Genomic DNA, 23,053 nt, shown 5'->3' with positions numbered 1-23,053 from the left:
ATTTCATCACAATGTTGATTGGCCAGCAAGAGCGTTATTCTGTTCGCGAATGATATCTTGAAAATAATCATTTCACTAAAGTAACAAGAAAAATTTTGACACGTCTCAATGTTGACCTGAAACATAGACTCCAATAACAAGGAGAAAGGGCCAGCAACTATGAAACAAAAGTTTGTCGAAAACACCGTAACAACGTTTCTATCGCAACTCATGAAGCACAACAGTAGTGCAACGCATAGGCTACTAATGTTTACATGGCATTTACAAACTTAAAACAAGCAACTCTGTGCTCAGACAAGACTAGGTGGGGTAGATCCTATTAAAATGTAGGCTAACCTGTGGAAGTTTTGAATAAAGAAGCAGAATAACTTAAAAAAAATTAAAATAAGTCAATAAAAAATAATATTTTTCTTCTGTCCGACAGCCACTCTATCGTGAGATTCTCTATGACTAAGCAACAAAGGCCTAAAACAATCAAAAGTAGCCTACTCACACTACGTAAACAAAACCATGTAATAACACAGGTCGATGAAGGCTCGTTCATCATGTTGATCTTGCGACTGATTAATCCGACACAAGAATGTGGCCCTTGTCCTTCTGCTGGTCAGTGATCATCTCGTTGGAAACAAACTTGCTGTAGTCGATATTATTCATTCAACAAGTGAACAAGCCATCGTAGCTTTGCCACAGATCAGCCTCGAGGCACGTTAGCATGTGATCTTGTTAGACGAATAATAATTAACAGAATTGAACTTGCCCTATAAGTCGCCTTGTCATAAACACGCCAGCCCTGGCATCGTTGCGGCCCGTCCCTCGCAGCGCAGCTGTGGGGCCAGCATTGAGGTTTGAAACAATTGCCAGTGCACATCAAAGTTCTCAACGGCTTCCAAATACGAGCTAGCTCACTGAGCAAGTGCGACCTCGTGGCGTGAAGATAGAGCAGATATGGAGTTGTATATGCTAATACCCGCCTTATCTCGTGTACATAATGGCGCTTATCGCTTGTTCATCGATTGTGACATCACAATGTAAATGAGCAATCAGTGGTTGTTAAGTAATTGGATATGGCTAACGCCTTATGTTGAAGATGCGGAGGTTGTGGGTTGGAGTCCCTGTCTAAGCACGTAGATGCACACAGTCGTCAAGATAAAGATTTATAAAGCTGCAATACGCAATGAACACTTGATAAATTTCTTCAAAAAAATTGCAAGCGGTTATGATTAGAAAGTAAGTAGGCGCACGGTTTGAAGTGGGCGGTCAACGATGGGCATGACAACTGAACTTTGATTCGTGATGAGAGTCTGGTATTGCACCGGCTTCACGTCACCAGGTGATAAGGTCTTGTACAGCGTCAAACGTTAGTTTTTCTTCAACGGAAAATAACAGAACTAAATTGCACTTCAAAAATATCAACGCAAAAGTGTGAGAAAAATATGACGTCAATGATGACATCAGCTGCCTCAATGACCAACACAAGCCAGATTTAATTGCAAAAAGTCTGAGACAATACGAAAAAAACTTAAATCAACCCAAACAGACGCTTTGGTGCAATACAGGGGTGAAGTCATCACATGACAAGACATTTTTCGTCCTGTTGCATCACTGATGACATGTTCTGTCCAAGATTGGTCTGCAGAAGTTCCTCCTCATCAAGAGCCCTGCAACATGGATCTGTTATGTAAATGTCTTAGACGAAGAAACGATATATGTTGCTTTCTAGTGTTGTAGCACAGGGCCCAGGACACAAATCTACGGAGTAAATCTTCCACACCAGAGCGCAAGACACGAAACAGATTTGCGAGTTGGGTTCAACGTAAAAATTGAAAACAAAACGGATAAAACATTCATCAAAAGTTTAACTTTCAGGCCAAAAACACATGAATACAACTTGCACCTCTGGAATGGAGTGCAAAGAAAACGACGGGTGGCATCTGTGCGATAATTCTCAACACTTACGTCTGTTCTTTTTCATTCATGTTCTGCACCACACGATCACGCTCGTTCACCAGGCGGACCTTCTCTTCCAAGAGGAGGAGTTCCCTCTCTTTCTGCGCTGCCGTCTTCATGGATTCTGTAGTACAATACCGAGTTTAACAAGGTGGATGGAGAGCGTGCGTATCACAACAACATGATCGATGAAGTTGACAACATTCCCTGCTTGTGACGTCACAATCCGTCATCACCGCACCTCACGTGCGGAGGGTTGGTATTTTTAGGCATGAGGCTCTGACATACATATCGTCGGATAGCTCGAACTGAGGATAAACATGCTGAAACAAACCAGGCGGGGATGCAAAAAGGAGGAGGTCCAAACTCACAAACAGGCGGCAACGATCGCTGGCGTAGGAACGGGAACGGCTCTATTGTCTGTTGCAACAACGAGATACCAAAGATGGCAAAACCACGGTGTTTATGCCTAAGCAGATCGCTACGAAGAAAGATCGCAGAAAACATTTCGAGGAAAGTTGCGGTTGCGATTGCTGGTCGCTTGGCATTCAGTTAATTAAAAACGACGACAACTCTCGATACGAGAAACAGCCTCTGAGCAAGCCAAGCACCAAAAACAGAGTTTATTAAACTTTTTACTTTTAGCTTGAAACGCAATAACAACGCAAGCTTTTGCAGCAAGCGCTTATAAGGTGCAATTAAAAGCGGGAAATTATGACCGCAAGCGCATTTCTTGTAAACATAAACATTCATATGATCGAATATCGCAACGTCACAATGCTATAGAGTTGACGTAAGAGGATTAATGTGCTCGGTGGTGTACACGCCGATGCAGGCGCGCAGCAACAGCGCAGCACGCGGCAGCTACCACGTTCAAGTTGTTGGTGCTTTGATCCGAGATCGGAATCATATAAAGTATAAGTCGAAGATAAGCGGTAACAAAAGCAGCTTATAAGGCAACCACACACATGAGATGGAAAGATAAACTTGATCAGAAGTCTCTAATCCGCTTTCCTAGCATCCAGCATAGTGGTGTTAAGCCGGTTCAAACAACCTGATACTAGATAAGGAGACCAAGATAAAAGTGTAGGAAATAAAACTACAATAGCTGGTTGGGTGAGATAGCAGAGATGTTTGTTGGGGCAATCATCCAGTTGTGATCAGCTGCAATCTTACCAACTTCACATCGAGAGGCCATTTGTTAAACTTCCTTTCATTTGCGAAGTACAACAAGTCAGACTCAAGTTCCAAATTAACGGGCTTGCCATATTTTCATCATCAAAAAAAGAGAACACACTTTTTTCTACACATGATATCGATCGTTACTACAGGTTTTTGCATTGTCTGACTAATAATGTCAATAACTACCGCACAATAAAAATGAAAACAAAAACACTTCAGCCGAAATTCACCAACGAACAAATAAACTTCAGTGGAAGTGAACTCTTTCATTAAAAAATAAATCGCAAGAAGCAATTTGTCATTTACGCTTTGGCATGAGCCTACTTATTCATAAACAGTAATATGTAGTATAGTTTTTATAACTACGCACGTTTAGCAACTTAACTACAAAAATAAGCTTCTAATTGAATCATGACTTGATGTATTCAGTTCTGAGCAATGGCTACAGCAATCCACCGTTTTGTTACCAAACAGCATGGTGTAGGAATAAAATCTGCTTTTTATAGAATAACGCGGAAAACTTTACAATAATGTCGCGTTCATGCCACACCAGTTGGTCTGGTCTCCAGATCACTTAAACATGTCTAATTGTCTAATGTCTATGCATCATAAGATGAAGTGCAAACTTGATAATCGCAAAATAAAACCAATGCCTACTTGTTCAACGGTGAATAAGCGAGTATTTTGTATTGACTGTTTAAAATGTAAAAAAATAGTATATTTGTGTGTTTTTGAACATCATCGGTAGCAAATTATTTTACATAAAAATGGGGACATACCCTTCAAAAACAGGGACGAATGGTTCCCATACACATGAGACCACATTACAAACTAAAGTCGTTTGAGTTGAGGTTCTTCCCCATGTAGACGTGTAGGAATAACTAAGTGGAGGCGGCTGGCAAACCTAGCACGATGCCTTCGCCATCTGAAGACGTGGCGTAGAAAGCAAATCCGATAGTGAGCGTATGCTTGAAGTATTCCACAACAAATTTATCATTAATACCACAATCAGTTTCTTGTCTCGAAATGAACATTGTTTTTAACACCACAACTACACCGTGTACAATTTTAAAACTAACCTTCAATTTCCATGAGAGGAATCAATTCTTCATGGATAGTTTCAACTCTCTTTAAGATCATATTCTCTTCTTCCCTAAAATAAACTACGATATCAAAAAACAGGATGTCGTCTGAGACGTTTTTAGTTTTTTTTTTTTTGCATAAGAAAATGTTTTAAATTGTTATGTAAATTTTCTATATTTTGTTGTTGCAATTTCTAATTTCTGTTTCTTTACAAAACTTTCATATCAATGAGAAAGTGGACATCGAGGTTGAATGGAAATGGCCGCCACTCGGTCATCATCGTTGTGTTGAATATTTTCACAACATCCGGGTTGGGACAAAACGTTCGGTGAAGCGTGACCACCGACAGCACTGTGGCAACCAAACGAGGAATCGCCAGTGAATATTATGTTGAACATATGTTTACATAAATAATAAAAAGCAATATCTCATTAGACCCGGCCGGTTGGTTATATCACGTAGTCAATATTATCGCTGCCTATTGTTGCTGAAGAGGTGTAGATCACTGTTAAGCACTTAAGCAGTCATTGCAATGATTCAACCTCCCAGGGATGAACAAAGCCGTTGGATCAGTGTGGAAATTATTGCAAAGAGGAACAACTCACATAAGCGCCAACTGGTCTTGCTGACGTAGTATGGCGTTCTTCTTATTGACCAACTGGAACCATTCCTGGGTAAGTTCCGCTTCCCTTCGTTTGTCCGATCGCCGGCCTGAAACAGAAAGTAGGTCATTTCGGCGTCAACATATGACCAAAACAATGCAGCTTCATTTCGAGTCCATTGTTCTCGTCGTGGTACCTTTATCCTGTATCCCTAGAACCAACTCTGCCAGCGACGTCTACGCTGGTTGGGGCATGTATCCAGAATGAAGGATGGGCGCATTCCAAAGGACATTCTGTACAGTGAACTTGCCACAAGGAAACGCCCAGTAGGACGACCTGCACTGCGTTACAGAGACGTTTGCAAACGCGACCTGAAGCTAACTGACATAGACCCTGCCAGCTGGGAACTGATTGCAGCAAACCGCAACAGATGGCGCTACGAAGTCAGCGCGGGTCTAGCAAAGGGTCAGTCGAGGCGGAGGAAGCACCTAGAGCAAAAAAGACAAAGAAGAAAAGAGAGACAGCAGCCTCAGAACTCCTCTGATTTCATATGTCCAAACTGTAGACGAGACTGCCACGCCAGGATTGGACTTCAGAGCCACATGAGAAGCTGCCGTACCCAGAGTGCTACCATCATCTGAAAAGATGGAAGGATGCCTACTACTAGAACCAACTCCGCAACTACATATAATGGACTTTGTGATTTCAAGTTGGATTATGTCATCATTGACACTAAAATTGTTGCTTTCACATAGCCAACTCTTTAAATCATGGAAAGAACAGTTAAATTGCCAAGTTAACAAGAAAACAGGTTCAGCGAGAAGGAGCGATCTTCCTGGCGTCAGCACTAAGAACTAGTGGTGCGATACTGATGAGCCCAGCCTCATGGGCAAAACACGTGTCTATCGCTGAGTTCTTGCTACACTCGAATGCCGAGAAACAAGAAAACATGTTTTTCGTTATTCAAGGAGGATGCTCCGACAAGACTGTTAGGATTCGGCCGGAAATTGAAGATCAGGATGTAAGCTTAATGCGGTCACACGAGTCCTTGCCCGGAAGATTGTGCGGAGGGTGATGGTGCCGATGAAGAAACCGGATGTGATCTGATAGTAAAGATGTTGCAAAACCATTTATTGACAATATTTCAGACGTGTTAACGTGTATTACTGTGTGTTAATGTTAACGTGTATTAACCATAGTAAATAATTTCTTCCTAACAGGCACTCCCAACATGTTTCCGCTGACCTTCGGTTTACGTCGGCCTAACTTACAGCCACAAACCCAAGAACAAGGCTTGCGTTTCCGCTGCAGCCTTAACGTTGTCATCCTAACGTAGAATTAACGTAACTAGGCATCAATAGAATGAACAAGTCCACCAAGTGCTTGCCGTGTTTGATGTCGCACAGCACGACACAACAGGCGTCGCCCATTCATCATGTCCCACCGTGGAACGCTTGTCACGTCACAGAGCGTTGTCGATGAGGGTGACGTCATAGACAAGTGGTTGAGCAGAGCTCAATGACCGTGGGAACTTCTACCGGCGACTTGTCACTTCAACTCAATTGTCAATTTGCTTTCTGGTTATTTCGTGTCTTGTTCTAAGACAACTAAACCTAACGCAGAAAAAATATGCTGTCATAACAGAGAATAAAGTTTTGGTCGACAAGACCATGTAGTTTGCCTTTGTGGCAACAATGAGTTCATATAAAAGGTGTGCCAACACGTTCATTGCTACCTTGGCTTATGGAATCATGGCATTGCTGATAAACTGAGCGAACAAGTTACCGCATATCGTCAAAACAGTAGGAGAATATCGTGTCCGCAAAAATTAAAGTTCCCTTGCAGTACATAGCCTCAATGAAAACACCACCAAAAGTATAACTAATTCTATATGCGGCATGAATCTGTAGACAGGGACTTCCACTTAACTTTTGGCGTCTAAAGCAGCCGAGCCGAATTGGCAGTTTTATAATTTACTTTCTTGATGGTGGACAAGTTCTCATAGCACTGCCATTGCATTGATACAACCACAATGGCTAATAACCACACCATGCTGCAATGCTTGATGTCATTACTTCACAGTGTAGATTCAAACGATCTGTTATAGCGATCATAGTCGTCATAGCACATGACTAGGGAACTGTGTTCCGAAAGCTAGTGTAATTTGATATTGCCAAAAAGAACCCGCAGCATCAGGCTATAACAGATCGTTTGAATCTACACTGTGAAGTAAGCAACGATCATGCTGCTAAAAGCGAAACTCATTCAACTACTTGATGTCATTGCCTAGCAGTCTTCACCATTGATCAAGGCAAGCTTAAAGATTCAAATCGAAGCTTGCGTGTCAATGAGCGATGCAGTCAATGTTTTCTCACACGGCGACACCTAACGACGTGTCGCCTGTCAACGAATGAATATGTTCAAGCAGGCAGCAATGAAGAAACATGGTAATGCCACAGCAACGGAGGGTTTTGTTTTGGCTTATTTCGATAAACTGCCACAAAACAATGGAAGTTTACCAAAAGCACATCAAGTGGGTGAATGGGATAGAGTCTTGATGAAAAATTACGAAATCACAAAAATATCTCGGAAATATGAAAAATCGACTCATTGCGACAAACCCATCAACGCCCTGTTTCTAGTCAAGCGATTGTTCGCACTCGCAGTACAGAACATTTGTCTGATTCGAGCGAAAAAGACGTTGAGCGGAGCTACAGTGAGAACGAATCAACGAGACATCTTCTTGCTCCAAATTAACCTCATTGGCAACCAGCCTTTCTACCGCTTCACTCCAGATCCGGTGCTAGCAGATGTTTTCATCGGTTCTACGTTTCCGTTCGGCAAAGCAACGGCACAACTGCAATTGCATCAGCGACAGGGGACAAATCAAGAAAATTGGATTTAACGTCACGCCGACACGCTTGATTGACCGCAAACAAATCAGCGTTAGTTGATTGACAGGCCACCCATGCAGCTAAAGTCAGTGTAGTCAATGGCCGCACCACTTGCGCCACCTCATGGTCAATTCATCAAAAGACAATGACGTCACAAATAGAGCCAGCATAGCAGAACGAAATCAGAGATTTTGGCAGAAAAAGTGGAATCTACTTTAGACATTGCGTATTCAACACAGGTAGACAAGACTTGCTGAAAACCAACCTGTTTATGTTATTTTGACGTATTCAAATGTGAAAATAACAGCAAGTTGATTTCTCTAATTTAGAAGTGAAGGTGATAAAGACAAGATGAGAAGAACGCTGACTGACTGGCTGTCCACGTTTAGATAAAGGACCACCTAGGTTGTCGCGCGAGTCTATGCCCTGCAATCTTAACCAACAAAATACTTTGCGTGTGTCACAGTCACTCAATTAATGCGACGATTATCTACAATTGAAGCGTCACAAGCGATGGACAGTGACGCTGTCAGGTGGACCACGAAAATGGACGATAAAAAACGAAATAAAATCAACAAATGGAATTTAGTGTCGCGATGCAAAACTTAACAATTTGCTACAAATCGGCTCGCAGACTTAGTGGTGGCGGCGTGTCGTGAAGCGTCGTGTGAATCATTAGATTTTGTCATGGCGTGTTTTCAAATCAAAGCCTGCTGCGCCACCTTTCTTCATGGTAGGCGGGCTTGGCGAAACATTGACGATAGCATCAGCGTAACATTGGAGAGTAAACGGTGTTCTGTGAACGGGTTGTAAGTCATAACAAATATTACGGCATACCAGCAACACGCCACCGACTCATTCATGTAACAAAATCAACATTCCTCGCGTTTTATGACGTTTTTTAACGTAATACAGACAGAGCAACAGCAGTTATTCTCAGTGGGGTATTCACCCCACAAAGCAAGAAGCAGGAGAAGGAGAATTTCTCACGGTTCCCTCCAGCCATATATCGGCGCAAGAAGATTAAAAGCCTCGATGGAAAAGTCACTAATTCAAAATTCTTGTTCAAACGACGAGACTTGTCAAAATAAAGTGACCAAGATTTTATCGTAATCATTTCTCCATGCGCATCCAGTGTGTGCTTCGATCCCTTAGTAAACAGCAGTGACGCAGCAGCATTCGATTGGAGGTCGATTGTATGATTGCAATTCCAAAGTCACACTAACTCGGCCAAGGCAAACGCGACCAGAGTGCACAGAAGTATGCAAGTTTCACTCACGATCTACGTTTCTTTTATGAGTTGACGAGTCAAAAGACGTCAACGTCAAATTCGCATCGACGTACGACAAAGCCAATCCCAGGGAAGGAACGTCAGGGAATTTGCCAATTCGTCAACTACCGTCTTAAATTTATCAACTTGACACCAGCAATGACAGACCATTCGTTCAACAGCAGCGGCGATGAAGCGCGCGGCTAAAAAGTTACAAACGTTAACTTCACACGATATCTTCCATTCCACTAAATTCGATTCAGTTTTGTGATTAAGTTTTCCCAGCTTGATCAAATCCAATGCTTTAGTTCCATTAAAGATTTTGTTTAAAAAAAACTTAAAATCCTATCAAAGGAATGTGAGGACACGCGCTTTCCGATCCACTCATATTCATCGCCATTGTATGAATTACTGAAAACATTTTATTACAACACGGTAGGCGTGAAGCGTCACAAAGGCATTGTTATCATAGACACGAACGAACTTTCTCCGATGGGGCAATTGTAATCCGACGCCAGGAGCTCCGATCAAGAAGGTGAATAATTGAAAGTTGGAGCAATTTCAAGTAACCTGAACATTGGTTTCGTCCATGAGAGAAAATGCTTCTTGCAACGGTCGCACCTTTCACTTGCCAAGTAAATACTCGTTGTCGCAATTACCTAGGTAACGTCGTTGTGGCATCGTTTGTTGTTGTTTTATTGTTACAAAGAGCGAATTGCTGAATCGTTGAGCGATCATGCATAGGCGCGCACACACACACTGGTTAGAGAATAAATACACAAAATATAGGGAGCTACGGGCGCGTTTGAAGTTGTAATGGAAGCCTGCCTACTAATCCTGACTGACATGAGGTCGCCCTTCTACCGATAGCATCACAAACAGAACATCGTCGAAGCTCTACTTTAAAGTGGCCGCCATTGGCTTATTGGTGAAGGAACATTTGCTCTATGGAGTTGGCATGTCACTGAAATAATTTCATTGAATTTATTTCATGTGTCCAGCCAGATATCCAGGTAGGTGAGTTACCGAACAAAAAAGTGTCAACAAATGATGCAAACGGTGCGAGCTAGTGCACTGAAAAGGCATAGTGCAAATGCTCCTTAAACGCTATCTCTATCTCGTCACAGTCGAAGCGACCCATTATAGTTGAAATCGTTGCCCAGGTCCACAAGTGCCGATCTGTAAAAAAATGTGGTGGAAAATTGCACATAAATGCGATGAGAAAATACTAGAGTGGTAATTGGCCGCTCTCCTCAGGGGATGCAATTGATGCGCCTCCAATAATAAACTAAGACAGCGATAGGAGGACAAATAATAAACACATAAAACTCCCAACTGCAGACAACCTCACACTTATCCGCCATTTTGTTTTCGATTTGCTGCTGACAAGCTTCCACCAACTTTGTAACTTGGCGCTCTCTCGAATGTATTTCTATCATGTCACCCTGGCCATCAACTGCGCAACCAGAAGCAAGCGAATAATAATTTGACGCATTTCTAGTCTGTACCTGATCAAAAGTTGTAAGCATCATGGTAAACCAGCACGCCTGGCACGTCCATCCAGCAGGGACGGTGCTCGCTACTGAAGCGGAAGATTACAGGAAAGTAAATCCGATCAAGTTAACTGCATCCACCAGATAACAATCATCCGATCAAGCGTTATCAACGGCTTAAGGCCGTATCGTAATGAAAGGGATTAGATTTATGTTGCTGAAGCCGCCACTGGCGCATCTAACGCGGTGGTACACGCGATGCTCCCGTTGCGAGGTATGCTTCAACAAGTGACATTAAGAAACAGGGCTGATGTAGATCAAATCCCAAGGTGCTGATGAAGTTATAGCTCAGCCTTGGGGTGCCAAAAACTAAATTAAAAAAACAAAGAAAAGATAATAATGCATTAAAGTATTGTTTTATTTCTAATTGGAGATGAGTATTCTTCATTCAGCTGTGCGCACACGGAAGGTGGATTAGCGCGCCACTTCATGCGCGGCATACATGGCCCACCACGCGGGATTAACTTGAATCTTTTATGAGGGTCAAAACTTGATCGCATCTGCTCGATTGACGTCTGACGTCATAATAACGCCAATTTAGTAAAGCGCTTGTGACGTTAGAGAGTCCCTGATGGCGGTGCAGGCGCGTCACCAAGCGGTAGATGGGGCATAGGAAACGTACGGAACGGGTTGGCTTTATAAGAAATGACGGATCACAACGAGATGTGCTTAAAATACAGAAGTAGTACTTTTCCATAGTAGTGTCACAAGTTCAGCTCGTGATAACTATGAAAGTTCCAGGACACGTAGCACCATAGTGAGAAACCGCTCTCCACAAGCACGTCTCTAACAAGACGTTCAAGTCCTGGCAAACTTGACATGGAAATAATTGTGTTTCTCGGCAGCCGATTTGTAGTAAGAATTGACAGCGATAGACACGTGTTTCGCCCATGAGGCTGGGCTCATCAATATCGCACTACTAATTCAGTGGCGCGAAAAACACATGTTTTTGGGAAAAGTCTTGATGGTTAGTGTGGAGGCTACACCGATATGGTTAGCGAAACACAATGCTCGCTGTTCTATAATGAGTAGTCAGGTAGTGCTGACGCCAGAAAGATCGCTCCTTCTCAACTATAGAAATAATTATAAGTCAACTAATTTCTCATTAAAACATAAACAAATATAAAAATAATTGCCACTTCAAACGTCAGTGTTGATACGCGATTGGTTCTGAAGCAACTAACGTCAATAAAGAGCTTTCAAAATTGGGATGAAACATCACATCATCGTTATTATTCATAAAACTTGAAAGTTTCGAGGTTAAAAGCTAAACGCAATGCCCTTTGGGTTAGGGTTTGTTCTTAGGACCTTGCTCTGGTGCGACAGCTGACGGCAAAATAAATTTAGTGCACTCATCCGCGGTGCGGTGTATGTCACTTGTACAAAATTATTGGGAAGATGTTTTTTCTTGGATATCAGCAAAACTGGAATACCATGTGATAGCAAATGACCAGTTCATTGTGTTTGGAACTACGAATGGCAATTCTTTAAATTGTTTACTTTTTACAATCACCGACTGAAATAAAACCACATAAGTAGATAGTGAATTCGAATTTGCTTGCATCTTGCTGATATGCTGATGAGTAATGTACAATGTCTGTATTGTCACCTCGTTGTGTTGGTAATCTGTGTTGTTATTGTTGAGTAATAAAAAAAAGATTTCAGACATGTCAGTTGACAATAAAAATGACGCATAACCAAGGAAGCCTAGGATTCCATAACATATGTCCGCCCTTTCCATAGTCAGTCGACGTGGGATAAAATGCTGTTTTTTGCTCATATTACATCTGAAGGCGAAAAAAGATAAATTGTGCGTCAAACTGAAAGTCTACGGAATACATATAGCACTTGCAACAAATATAGTTATTGCTTTCTAAAGCCTTTATAACCCGTTTCACCCTAAAAGGGGCATCATCAGAAGGTCCTTTTTCAAAAAGAATAGATTAATAAAATAAAAAGACTCCATTTGAATACGGATCTTCTGATGATCCCCCTTTTAGGGCGAAATAGGCTGTAGAGTGTAGAGGTTTTAGAGAATAGTAACTATATTTAATGTAATTAGCTCTGCTTGGAATTTTGCTTGCCACCGAGCACCTTTTGTTGTAGTAATAGTATTCATTGTATAGCACTTGCAATGTGTGAATGGTAGGAAAGGTATGAACTAGACTTAGAGTATTGTTTAGTGTCATTCGGTGAAAACAACATTAAACTTAAAGTTGAAATACCTGAAGTCTTCATTTCCTGCATCTCGACCTGGACCTCCATGGATCTTTCCTCGACTCCTTTCATTTCTCGATCCAGCGCCAACCTTTCCGCTTCCGTCTGCGCAAGTTATTTGCATCAGTGATGTCATCTTGATATATTCGCACGAACAATTTGAAAATCATGAGCCAGTTTTATCTAATGCCGATCCAGGGAACAGGTAGATGACAAGCTCACCATCCATTCCGCTCATGACTAGTGATGCACAGGAGGTAACATTTTGGCCGGAGGTAGAAGGTAGAACGTTCCGGCCAGAGAATGTCAACTCCGGTTGGAGGCTGAAACTTTCGGCATAAAAACCCTTGTTTTTAAAAAAAAGACATGGCTGGATCTACAAAGTTAGTGTTGCCGGATGAGGTATTCTGATTCAATTTGAGAAAACTTCAAAGTTGTTCAACAAAAAACTTGTGGCAACACCTGTGATGGAACAAAGCTTTTTTCCAAAAGTTTTATTTCCAATAACTAATCAGATAATTACTGCAAAGTTTGGGTGTTCATTGGGATTGTTATCTTTTTTAGCATTAGTTTTGTTGCAAATATGGCTAGAAAGAAAAAAAGTAATGTATATGTTTGAAGCAATTTTTTTACATTTAGCAGGCTTAGCAACCAGCAACTCACTGCCTAAGAGCATGATTTTTCACATGAATGCATATTGCATAAATAATAATCAAATTCCGCAAAAAAAATTTTTCGGCTATTTATACGTGATAAAACCCATTTTTGCCAATAAAAACCCGGGCGGGCTGGGTTTTATTAAAAAAAAACGATTTTTTACAACCCTTCTTCTTCACTCCTGGGGTTGAGGGTCTCTGACTTTTACCACCTTGAGCAGTGGCGGCGACTCAATCTAGATGTTTGGGCAGGTGTCGAGCAGCCAATGAATAGATTCCAGTTCACGCAGACCATGTACACCATTTGGCGCATGGTAGATGGCGCAGTTGCAGATGGTGTGGTCTGCGATTTGTTCCTCTGTACCACATTCAATGATCGCGGATGGAGCCATTCCTCATTTGTGCATGTTGGAGCGGAATAGTCCGATGCCAGTGCGTAGGCGGTTGAGCCGCACCCAGGCCTTCCTTGGCAAAAGCATTCAAGTTGGGTGGGGGCCGGTGTCGGAGATTAAACTTTGGAGTCTTGATGAGTTCTTCTTCCACTCCGAACTCCATTGGTGGTCCGCCCATGTAGCCGCACTGATGGATTAACCTTCAGCAGTTTTCATCAAGAGCTGTGCGGCCTGTACAAATGGGTGTCTCGATTTCAGTCACCGGGGTTGCTGGCATAAAACCCTGCTTAGTGGGCGTGCAAACCTTAATTTGCGATGCTTCTAATGTTTCCAAGTTTTGTATTTTGTTGTTTCAGGAACCTGACTTCTCGGAATAGTTTTTCCCATTGACCAATGGGAATACACAATTTGCAAAACAAAAATGATATAAACAGCAATCGACAAAAAATGTATTGTGAGGGTATGACGGACATGGTTCCATACAAATCAAGCTTTTTTGCATCGACAGGCACAAGTACTGAGTACAGTAGATATAAGAAATGACTATCATGACATACTGCATTGTTTTCATCTACCATTACGTTGGGTTTGAGGTACTTTTGTTTTTCTACGTCAGTCTTAGTTGCTTTAAGTTTGTTAACAATTAGACGCATTTAGTTGTTGGTTTGTATAAATCAACTAACTGAGCTGTCTTCTTAAAATCTTCCGAACAAAACTAATAAAGTAGTTTTTCAAATTTCAAATCTCAATTCCCTTTTTAGTAAATCATATTTGGAAAGAGTCGCAGCGATCCGGCAAAGATAATAATCCGTTGTTGTGTGATTATATCATCAATAGAAGTAAAGGTAAAGGTGGGTCTCATACTTGATTCAAGCATCGGGGGATGAGAAGATAAGGTTCTCATTGTACTAAGCCTTCGGCACTAACGAGAGTAGGGTGGCCAGTTCCTTTCTCTCGACCGCCTTTCCTTCAGCAACTACGCCCACCCAATTTATTACACCCTGGGTAGAGGTGAGCGGTGTATTTCAACAACCAGCATAAGCCGGGAATCGAACCAGGATTGCATAATTGAAAAGCCAACGCCTTATCCGTTGCGCCATCTCACCGTTCAATAGAAGTAGTCTTTCATCAAAATTCCGAGGACCACGGCGCGAGATAACTTTACACTATTCTTCCATTCCGCATTTATTGACACCCCTACCCTTCTTTAACACGTTTAGTTGCAACCAGGGATGGGCATTGGGCAGCCATTGTAAGTACACGTTGACTACGGATCTATCAAGCATCAATCTTCTAGCTCAAGCTGTAGATTTTGTTACAGTAGCTCTGGCATTACTAGGCATTCTATGCAGTACGGTAGCCCACAGAAGGCTGTGTCACACACCACTTCTTTACTTTACTGCTTTTCACGTTTAGAAAAAAAGTGAAAAGATAGCAAAATACCCACATCACACTATTAAAAATTAGCGCACTGTTTTGAAAAGAGGTTACCTAATACCTATGTCCAAAACCAAAACTAATCAAATTTTACAATTTGAGCAGATGTAGATCTGCAGCCTTGGCTACAACTACCTTACAACAATCAGGTGATCAATGGGAACGCCCCTTTCAATGATAACACCCACTTACGTCATCGACTCCTTCTGGAAGCGACGAAGTTGACTTTTTCGCCATGGCAACGCTCCATCGCTTGTGGATTTCCGATGTTTCGGCTACTGGCATCATGTCTGTGGATGAAATGCGAGTCATATTTTATTCACAAGTTTGCGATCGCCTTGCTTCAAAAGAAGCACCAGATGGCATCACAGTTACTACAAACAGATGAACGTTTCATATGCAACTACAGTCGTTATGATTACATGAAGAGAACATGGAGCAGAGTACAGATATAGTGGATTTTAAAGGGCGGGGAAACCCAAATTAACTTTTGTGAGTTTTTTGTTTCAGCGTGATGTCATTGTGTACAACATGCATTTTAGGAAAAAAAAATCCAAATTTTGTTGCCCTCGTCTCGCTAAGGCCGCTTTTGTTTGATACCCGTTTGCAAGGTCTCGCGCGCATCCAGCCGTGACGCTGTGACGTCACAAGGTACATATAGTCGTGGCCAAAAGATTAAGACCAGACTTGATTTATGACGATTTTTGCATTACTTCAAAATACTGCATCAGATATAAGATGATGCAACTGAAACAATATCTGATGCAGTATTTTGAAGCAGGGTTGTCGGTATTTTACCCGACCCAAAAAAACCCGTAAAGAAACACTTAAAAAAAACCAAAAAAACCCGTAAAAAAAACCGCAAAAAAAAACCGTAAAAAAAACCGTAAAAAACCCAGAGCACCATATTTGTCCAGTTTTTATTAGAAAATTAAAAAAATGAACAAAAACACTACAAGGCACTTAAAACAAACTTCAAATTAGGACTTAAGGATGTGATTGTGAAGTAAATTTCCAAGAATAAACTGAAAACGCAGTGGATATTGTACAGTACACAAAAATCAAGTAATCCCACTTTGTGTATACTACACTAAAACTCATTTATGCAAGAAGGCCTTATAGTTAAACTGGTGAAAGTACTACTCTACTGTAGTCTGTATATATGATGTGAAATGCAATTTAGGAGGCTATTTACCAATTACAGATTCTGGATTCTGACGCATGGCTGTTTCAGAGCATTTGCCTAAATGGCCATTAGCCACACAATCGCTCAATTGCTCATCCATTACTATATATAATATTGTATATATATAAATGATAAAAAATATTGAAACATGATGGCATAAATGCTCCTTGCTTTCAAATCTAAAGCAAATGATGCAATAATGTGATTTCTACCACGGTAGCAAGGATTCAATTGACTGACAAAAGCAGGAGTTGAGAGCTATGTGGCATGAATTAGTGGTGCGATACTGATGAGCCCAGCCTCATGGGAGAAACACGTGTCTATCGTTGTCAATTTTTGTTACAATCGGCTGTCGAGAAACATATAATTGTGTGTATAGAAATTGCATGCAACAACAGCACTGACCCAACAAAGCTGGATTAGTATTGGAATGGATTCTGCCTGATGCGAATAATGGTTCAGGATCTGCAGATGGTGATTCAGTTTGGCAACCTATTAGAAAATAGTTTTTGCAAACAAATAAACTTAACGAAAGGAAATGCAAACAAAGCTATTTTACATTTATTTGGAACTATGCGAACATAGTAGGTCTGAACCAAGGGTTTCCCAACGCTGGTGCTTTGTCGGTACATAGGCAATACTGCCAGGTCATCAAAGTGTGTTTATCTGAGAAAAACATGTCGTACTTATTAATCGAGCGTCATGGAAACAGGGGACCTCTTAGCTAGGTCACTAAATTATGTAAGGCCAAAAGTTAGCCAAAGTACAGTAATGATAAGATGCACTACGTTTGTCAGTCATGCATACAAAATTCGAGTACCACACACACTCTCTTCGTCAATTCATGCTGACAGCTAACCTGTCATCTCCGACAACCTCAACGAGTCCTAGTTCTATGAACTAATTGTTGCTGATGTTGAGTCAGTGTTTGTGGACAAACCAACACAGGAAAGTCAAACCACTACCTCGCAGATAGCATCCGTGGATTGCACACTACAGGCTACGTTTTACTCGATTAGCTTTCTAGTTCATCCAAACTAGAAGGAGCAACATATGAGCTCAAATCGTAGAACTACAGAAAAAAAGTTTCAAAAACATCGCTCATATTTGTGATGCATCAAAAACAAGAACACTGACCTGATCTCGTCGCATCATGATGGTTCCTCATCTTGACAGAGGGTGGGGACATCCCGTTCATCAACGGATCTGTCATGAAAGACTGTTAACTTTCTGGTTTAAGAACGGCTCCGTTAAAGCGGTTTCAAGAAACTTTTAAATAGCACTTTATCTGAAAAACCCTTTAAGATGTTTTCTAGAGCAAATCTTGCTGACAAATACACATACCGTTAGCATCTGGAAGTTCCACCAAATAAAAACAGAACAGAGAATATTTCATGATTTACTTTTCCTGGGTCAAACCACACGATCTACAGGCAGTGCCACTTGTTACCATGAAAACCTTGCAAGGTTGCCACATTGCAACAGGCACTACTGGATGGTTATCATCGGCACAGGCTGATCACGTTATTCGCATAGTGTTCAACTGTTCATGTTTAAACAAAATATAGAGACTAAAGCAACACAATGTAGCAGGTAGGAGGTATGGAATACGGAATTCCTCCATCATTGCTTTGTAACGTTACGCATGAATGAGCGAGTTTTCATGAGGAGTTTCTCATGCACTGATGATCTTTTGGGTGCAATGAACACCACGCGTAATGATAACCCCAGTAGGTCTACCAGGCTTATTAAAAAGTTATTAAATAACTAGATCATCCTTTGAACCAAATGTTACAAGAAAAATTGTCATAAATTCAAATTAAAAAGAAATTCACTTCATACCATACAAGTTCTCTGTTTTAAAAGAGCACTATGACGTCAGTTAAAAAGCAAGCACGTTCTCCATTTACAACGCATTTTGAAAGCTTTGGTCACGTCGCCACTGGGTAGGACTTATTTCTATTTCTGTTTGAAAAACTCTTTTCAAACAGAAATTTTCAAAAAAAAAACTACAGATGTACTATGGTGAACGTAAATGAAACGGTATCAAGTTAATTAAAGACGAAAATTTTAGATATTTTAACCGTTTTATTTTAAGAAAATGTGTAAAGGTTTTCACAATCCGGAAATAATATGCACAACTTCATCAGGCCATGACGTAAAGTTAGGGAGCCTGAAATATACCTTTGTGGTTTAAAGAGTGATTCTGGCGAAGTGGGTCGTCGATGTAGTCAGATCGATCATCGGGTGAGGCACTGGTGGGGGTTGGGGAGCGAGGGGGTGTAGAAGCTTGGGGAATCAACGTGCTTGAGTGAGCCTTTACCGGTCTATCGTCGATATCTAACTTTTCAGGAAGCTTTTCGATGTGTATACTACCAATAGGTGAGGATGTCAGCGCCTGTTCAGCGTCAGAGCAAATCGATGTGGAACGGATGCTCGGGGAAGGAAGATTAGGCGATGAAGTTGAAAAGGCATTCAATGAGGAGACAGATGGAGATTTTTGATCCGGGGATGTCGAAAGGCGATCAAAGGAGGGGAGACTGGAAGTGTTGCCTGTAATCATAAGATACTTTCAAACAATTATCAGATCGTCTTTGGGAACGATCAACGCGGGCGGAGTAACATTACCCTTCATAACCTATCGATATTCAATAACTTAAGCGTATCAATTACTTTACTTTTTTAACTCTAGACTAAAATTGCAATTCACTCTCTCAAGTATTTGTTGAAAGCATCACTCGCGTACTACTAGGGGGGAGCCTGCGTGACCTGAGAAATAAAAAGCGGCCACTCCATTCTATGGAGAGCACGGAAATCAGAAGTACATTTGAATCCAAGTTTAGTCTCGGACGTTAATTTTTCAAATGAATCAAACACGTAACTCAGAACTACGGCACAGCAGATCACAAGCAGTTGTGCTGTCGCAAAATAAATGCGAAATTTAAGTGTTACGCTAAACATGGCCTCAAACATAATCGTTTTATAAAAAAAGAGAGTTCATCGCTCACTCTGGCCATCATACCCACTCACTTGTATTGTCATTGTCGCTGTCATGGTCTTCAAGCTTCTTTGCTCGACCAAGAGTGGCCCTCGTCTCTTCGATGAGCTTTTTCGCCCTCTGACGGACTTCTTCTTGCCTCTTTACTTCCTGCAGCAACCGAATAGAATGATAAACAATTTAAATCTGCTTAAATAACAAAATTACTGCGCTGAGAAATGAAAGAACATGTTTTGGGGGTTACGAAAACTACCCTTTACTCTGTGAAGGTATGCATCGATTAGGTTACAATGAGATAGGTGTTCCCAGACCCCCAACGGCCATCAATCGATAAGATGCATTTTATAAAGTTCATGAACTCTCAAAGAGGATTAAGTCACCGAAGCATGACCACGGCCATCGATTCAGTTACGCGTAGTTGCGGCGTCCAAACAAATAGCGATACAATGGCGCGTCGTCGCCATACATTCTAACAGCCGAGTGACATTCATCCCTCGCTTGCAGGCTTGAAACATCCAATTGCTTATGCAAGGGTTGGAGCTATGTGGCATGTTATAAACACTGCATAGCTGTCAGGAGGTCGAAAAGTGTCGAGTTGCGTGGGCACTGGTGCTGTTGTTGTAACAAACCACACTTCCATCAACCTTTCATCTCACCTCCAACCATAACAAAGATCATCCAATTGGTTGAGGTCATGCTGAGGACAAACGAGGGTTTAGGAAGGGACCGTGAAACATCAACTGTTTTCATGGTCACCAGACCTTAGAAAGCTACAAACTATCGAAGCTGTCGTCGCTTGAAACGTAATAGCAATGAGGCGCCGAAACAATATATGATGTTTGCCAGCGTAACTTGTTTCATCAACAAACCAATCGAGATTCAAGACGAAACGCAGTCACAGTCTACAACGACACTGCTGCAAAGCGCATGAATTATTACACAATAACCACAGTTTAGCATTGTATCAGAGTCACATATTGCTGTCGACCAGTGGCTCCCACGATGCATACCTTTATAGTTTAGCCGAGCGCGTTATTGCATCAAATTTCGAAATGCTGCTATTGCATATAATAATATTACGTGACGACACAGTTTCGGATGCACACACGTCACAACAATGTGTTGGCTAAACAACAAAACATGGGTGTTTGTATTTTCCCAATCTACCGGAAGCAGGACACAGAATATAAAAGCAGCAGTTGATTCGCGCGAAAAAGATTAACGACACAGTTTTAAACTGAAAACCTCCCTCACCTCAGCGGACTGGGGTTCCTCTTTCACATTGGACTTGGAGTTCGCCTCCATCCGCGCCCTTTCCAGAAGCTCCATCGCCTTGGCCTTCCTAGTACGAGCAGCTGAAGACTTCTAAAATAAAACGATAAATTATAACTATCTCAACAACGCCACAGCAGCAATAACAATGAAATAATATCCATAAACTTTTTGTGACGAGTTTATGTATGAAATGGGCGCTTAGAAAGAAGTCACCGGCGAAGTGATTTATAAGGTGATTTATAACTAAACCACAAGTTACAATCGCAAACAATGCGTAACTGTCTACATCAGCCCACCCACCAGAAGCCGTTCCACTGTGTCCTGGAGGTCATCATCCTTGCTCTTATCCTCCTGCTGATCCACCACAGGAAGCTTAACCACAACCTCCATCTGTAATCATCGATGTTCACACATCAACACAAGCAATGCAACATCGGAGATCAATTCGAAAGAAAGTCCAACATGCGCCTCGCTTCGACAAAAGCAAGGAAGCAAGCACGGCTGCTGTCATAGGTTTTGATAAAGTTGAGAAACTATGAATGTTCAGAATGTTTATCCCGGAAAAAAAGTTACATGGATCAAAGTTTTGCACAATGGATTTCATAAAATCCTAAGATGCATCTTACCTCTGAAGCACAAGTTTTGACCTCCCCGATCGGTTCGGCTTCAATAGACGCATCATCCACGTCATGTTCCGCTTCGACAGACGCACCAATCAACAGGCGCTCTGAATCTGAAAGTAGTGTTTTTTTAAACGCACTTCCTTCTACAATGTTTGGTAATTCCTTTCGTTCGACTGCGCTGACGTCATCAAGTTCCTGGTCACTAACGACAGCTTCTCCGGAGATGCTGTAATTTGATTGGTCGGATTCCGTACAAGCACTTTCTGATTCTTTGAGAATCAACTCATCAATTGTGTCATTTTGTTCTCTTGATGAAACATCAAAGGGACATTCAATAGCAGAGTCATCAATGGCGGATGTTTCAGAAAGGGTCTTGGTAGGTTCTTGGGAAAAGATGTGAATGTGGACACTGATCTCTGATTCCTTTCCTAGTTGATCGTCTTGTATACACGGGTTTTGAAAACTTACTTCGTTATTTGGAATAAGTTTGTTTTCCGAGAAAAATTCTGAACTATCTACAAATGGATTTCCAGAGTCAATTAAAGAACGATCTGCGTCGCCCCCTTCAACATGAGGGTCTTCAACTGGGTCGTTGCGTGTCAAGTCAGGTGCTACACGTGACAATATGCCACCTCCCACCTCTGACTTGCCTTGGTGGGCCGATGAACTACCTCCCACGTTGAGGCTACTTAGTACAACATCCAAGGGGACTGTGTCGCGGCTTGAATTATCAGGGATGACTGTGATCTTCCTTGGTTCCTCCAGGTGGTTGAGCAAAGAAGAACTCTTCCGCTGCTTTGGAGAAATAAAGACTTCTGATCCTGCACTAAGGGAGGGTTCAGGTAGTTCTTTGGTGGCTTGAGAAGAATCTTCTATGAGCGACGACTCCAGAGCTTCGTCCAGAGCGGAAGAAAAAACGTCATCTTCAACCTCTTTCTCTTCCAAGTCGGAGAGCAACTTAGTCCGGGCTGTCTCACAGAGGTTGAGCACGTTGGTGGGCAAGCCACGATGGGCTGTCTGAGGGTGCGGGGATGCCGCAATAATAACAGGGGACGCCAAGTCAGGCACAACATCAACCTGCAAAACATAATCACAAAAACGTCAATATTTGGTCACGCAGGTAATCCCTATCAGTATAAATTAACATGAAAACAACCAGGTATTGACGGTAATGTTTCAAAGAAAGGCGGAAATTTAACTTTAAGAACTTATTGTCTGTCACTGTAAGTAATTTCGACAACAGTATAAGGTAGGTTTCCCAATCCAGGAGCTGCGTGTAACTGAGGTGTACCTCAAAAGTTTAACGACTTGACAAAAAGACTATGATGTAACGCCTAAGACAGTAAGCCTGATATTAAATCTTGAAACTGCTAATTGTGATATCACAATTATTTATCCACTCGACTAGGTTAACTGTATGACGATTTTGGATTGCATATGACATCACAACCACGTTGCTGTTCCATCGGCCATTACTGTGCATTGTTTCAATCACGAACGCACCTCATCTGTATCATCCTCATCATGGAAGTGCTTACGAACCAGCTGCAGAAACGATATCAACTGGTTCTTGTTGGACACCGGAGGATGTCGGGAGGAGGTACCCGTAACACCCAGGGATCGAAACCCTTCCATCGCCTGGACACAATAATATCAAGTCCAACTTCACAATAAAGCAGAGATGATAACTTTAAAAAGAAATGATTTAACAGTGGCCGAAGTTTTCCTTCACCTCAAC

The 23,053-nt window shown here is 41.7% G+C and overlaps 1 protein-coding gene across 1 annotated transcript in view; it reads right to left on the bottom strand.

The window, feature by feature from the left end:
* Window positions 1-1,049: 1,049 nt before the first annotated feature.
* The window catches only part of LOC145772274 (EH domain-binding protein 1-like), a 39,548-nt gene continuing 17,544 nt past the window's right edge, over window positions 1,050-23,053 (bottom strand). Inside the window, exons 12-25 of the mRNA XM_082584139.1 lie at window positions 22,819-22,953; window positions 21,319-22,392; window positions 20,993-21,082; window positions 20,672-20,782; window positions 19,450-19,567; window positions 18,604-18,972; window positions 17,557-17,625; window positions 16,825-16,911; window positions 15,426-15,523; window positions 12,757-12,853; window positions 4,818-4,923; window positions 4,209-4,282; window positions 1,957-2,071; window positions 1,050-1,658 (exon numbers count right to left, since the gene is read on the bottom strand). Of these exons, the coding sequence (XP_082440265.1) occupies window positions 1,568-1,658; window positions 1,957-2,071; window positions 4,209-4,282; window positions 4,818-4,923; window positions 12,757-12,853; window positions 15,426-15,523; window positions 16,825-16,911; window positions 17,557-17,625; window positions 18,604-18,972; window positions 19,450-19,567; window positions 20,672-20,782; window positions 20,993-21,082; window positions 21,319-22,392; window positions 22,819-22,953 (2,634 nt within the window). The 3' untranslated portion in view covers window positions 1,050-1,567. The remainder of the gene's footprint in view (window positions 1,659-1,956; window positions 2,072-4,208; window positions 4,283-4,817; window positions 4,924-12,756; window positions 12,854-15,425; window positions 15,524-16,824; window positions 16,912-17,556; window positions 17,626-18,603; window positions 18,973-19,449; window positions 19,568-20,671; window positions 20,783-20,992; window positions 21,083-21,318; window positions 22,393-22,818; window positions 22,954-23,053) is intronic.

This window comes from Aplidium turbinatum, chromosome 6 (assembly GCF_918807975.1).
Source record: "Aplidium turbinatum chromosome 6, kaAplTurb1.1, whole genome shotgun sequence".
NCBI classification, from domain to species: Eukaryota; Metazoa; Chordata; class Ascidiacea; order Aplousobranchia; family Polyclinidae; genus Aplidium; species Aplidium turbinatum.
The sequence above is the reverse complement of the archived record's forward strand: the minus strand, read 5'-3'. Positions and strand labels throughout refer to the sequence as shown.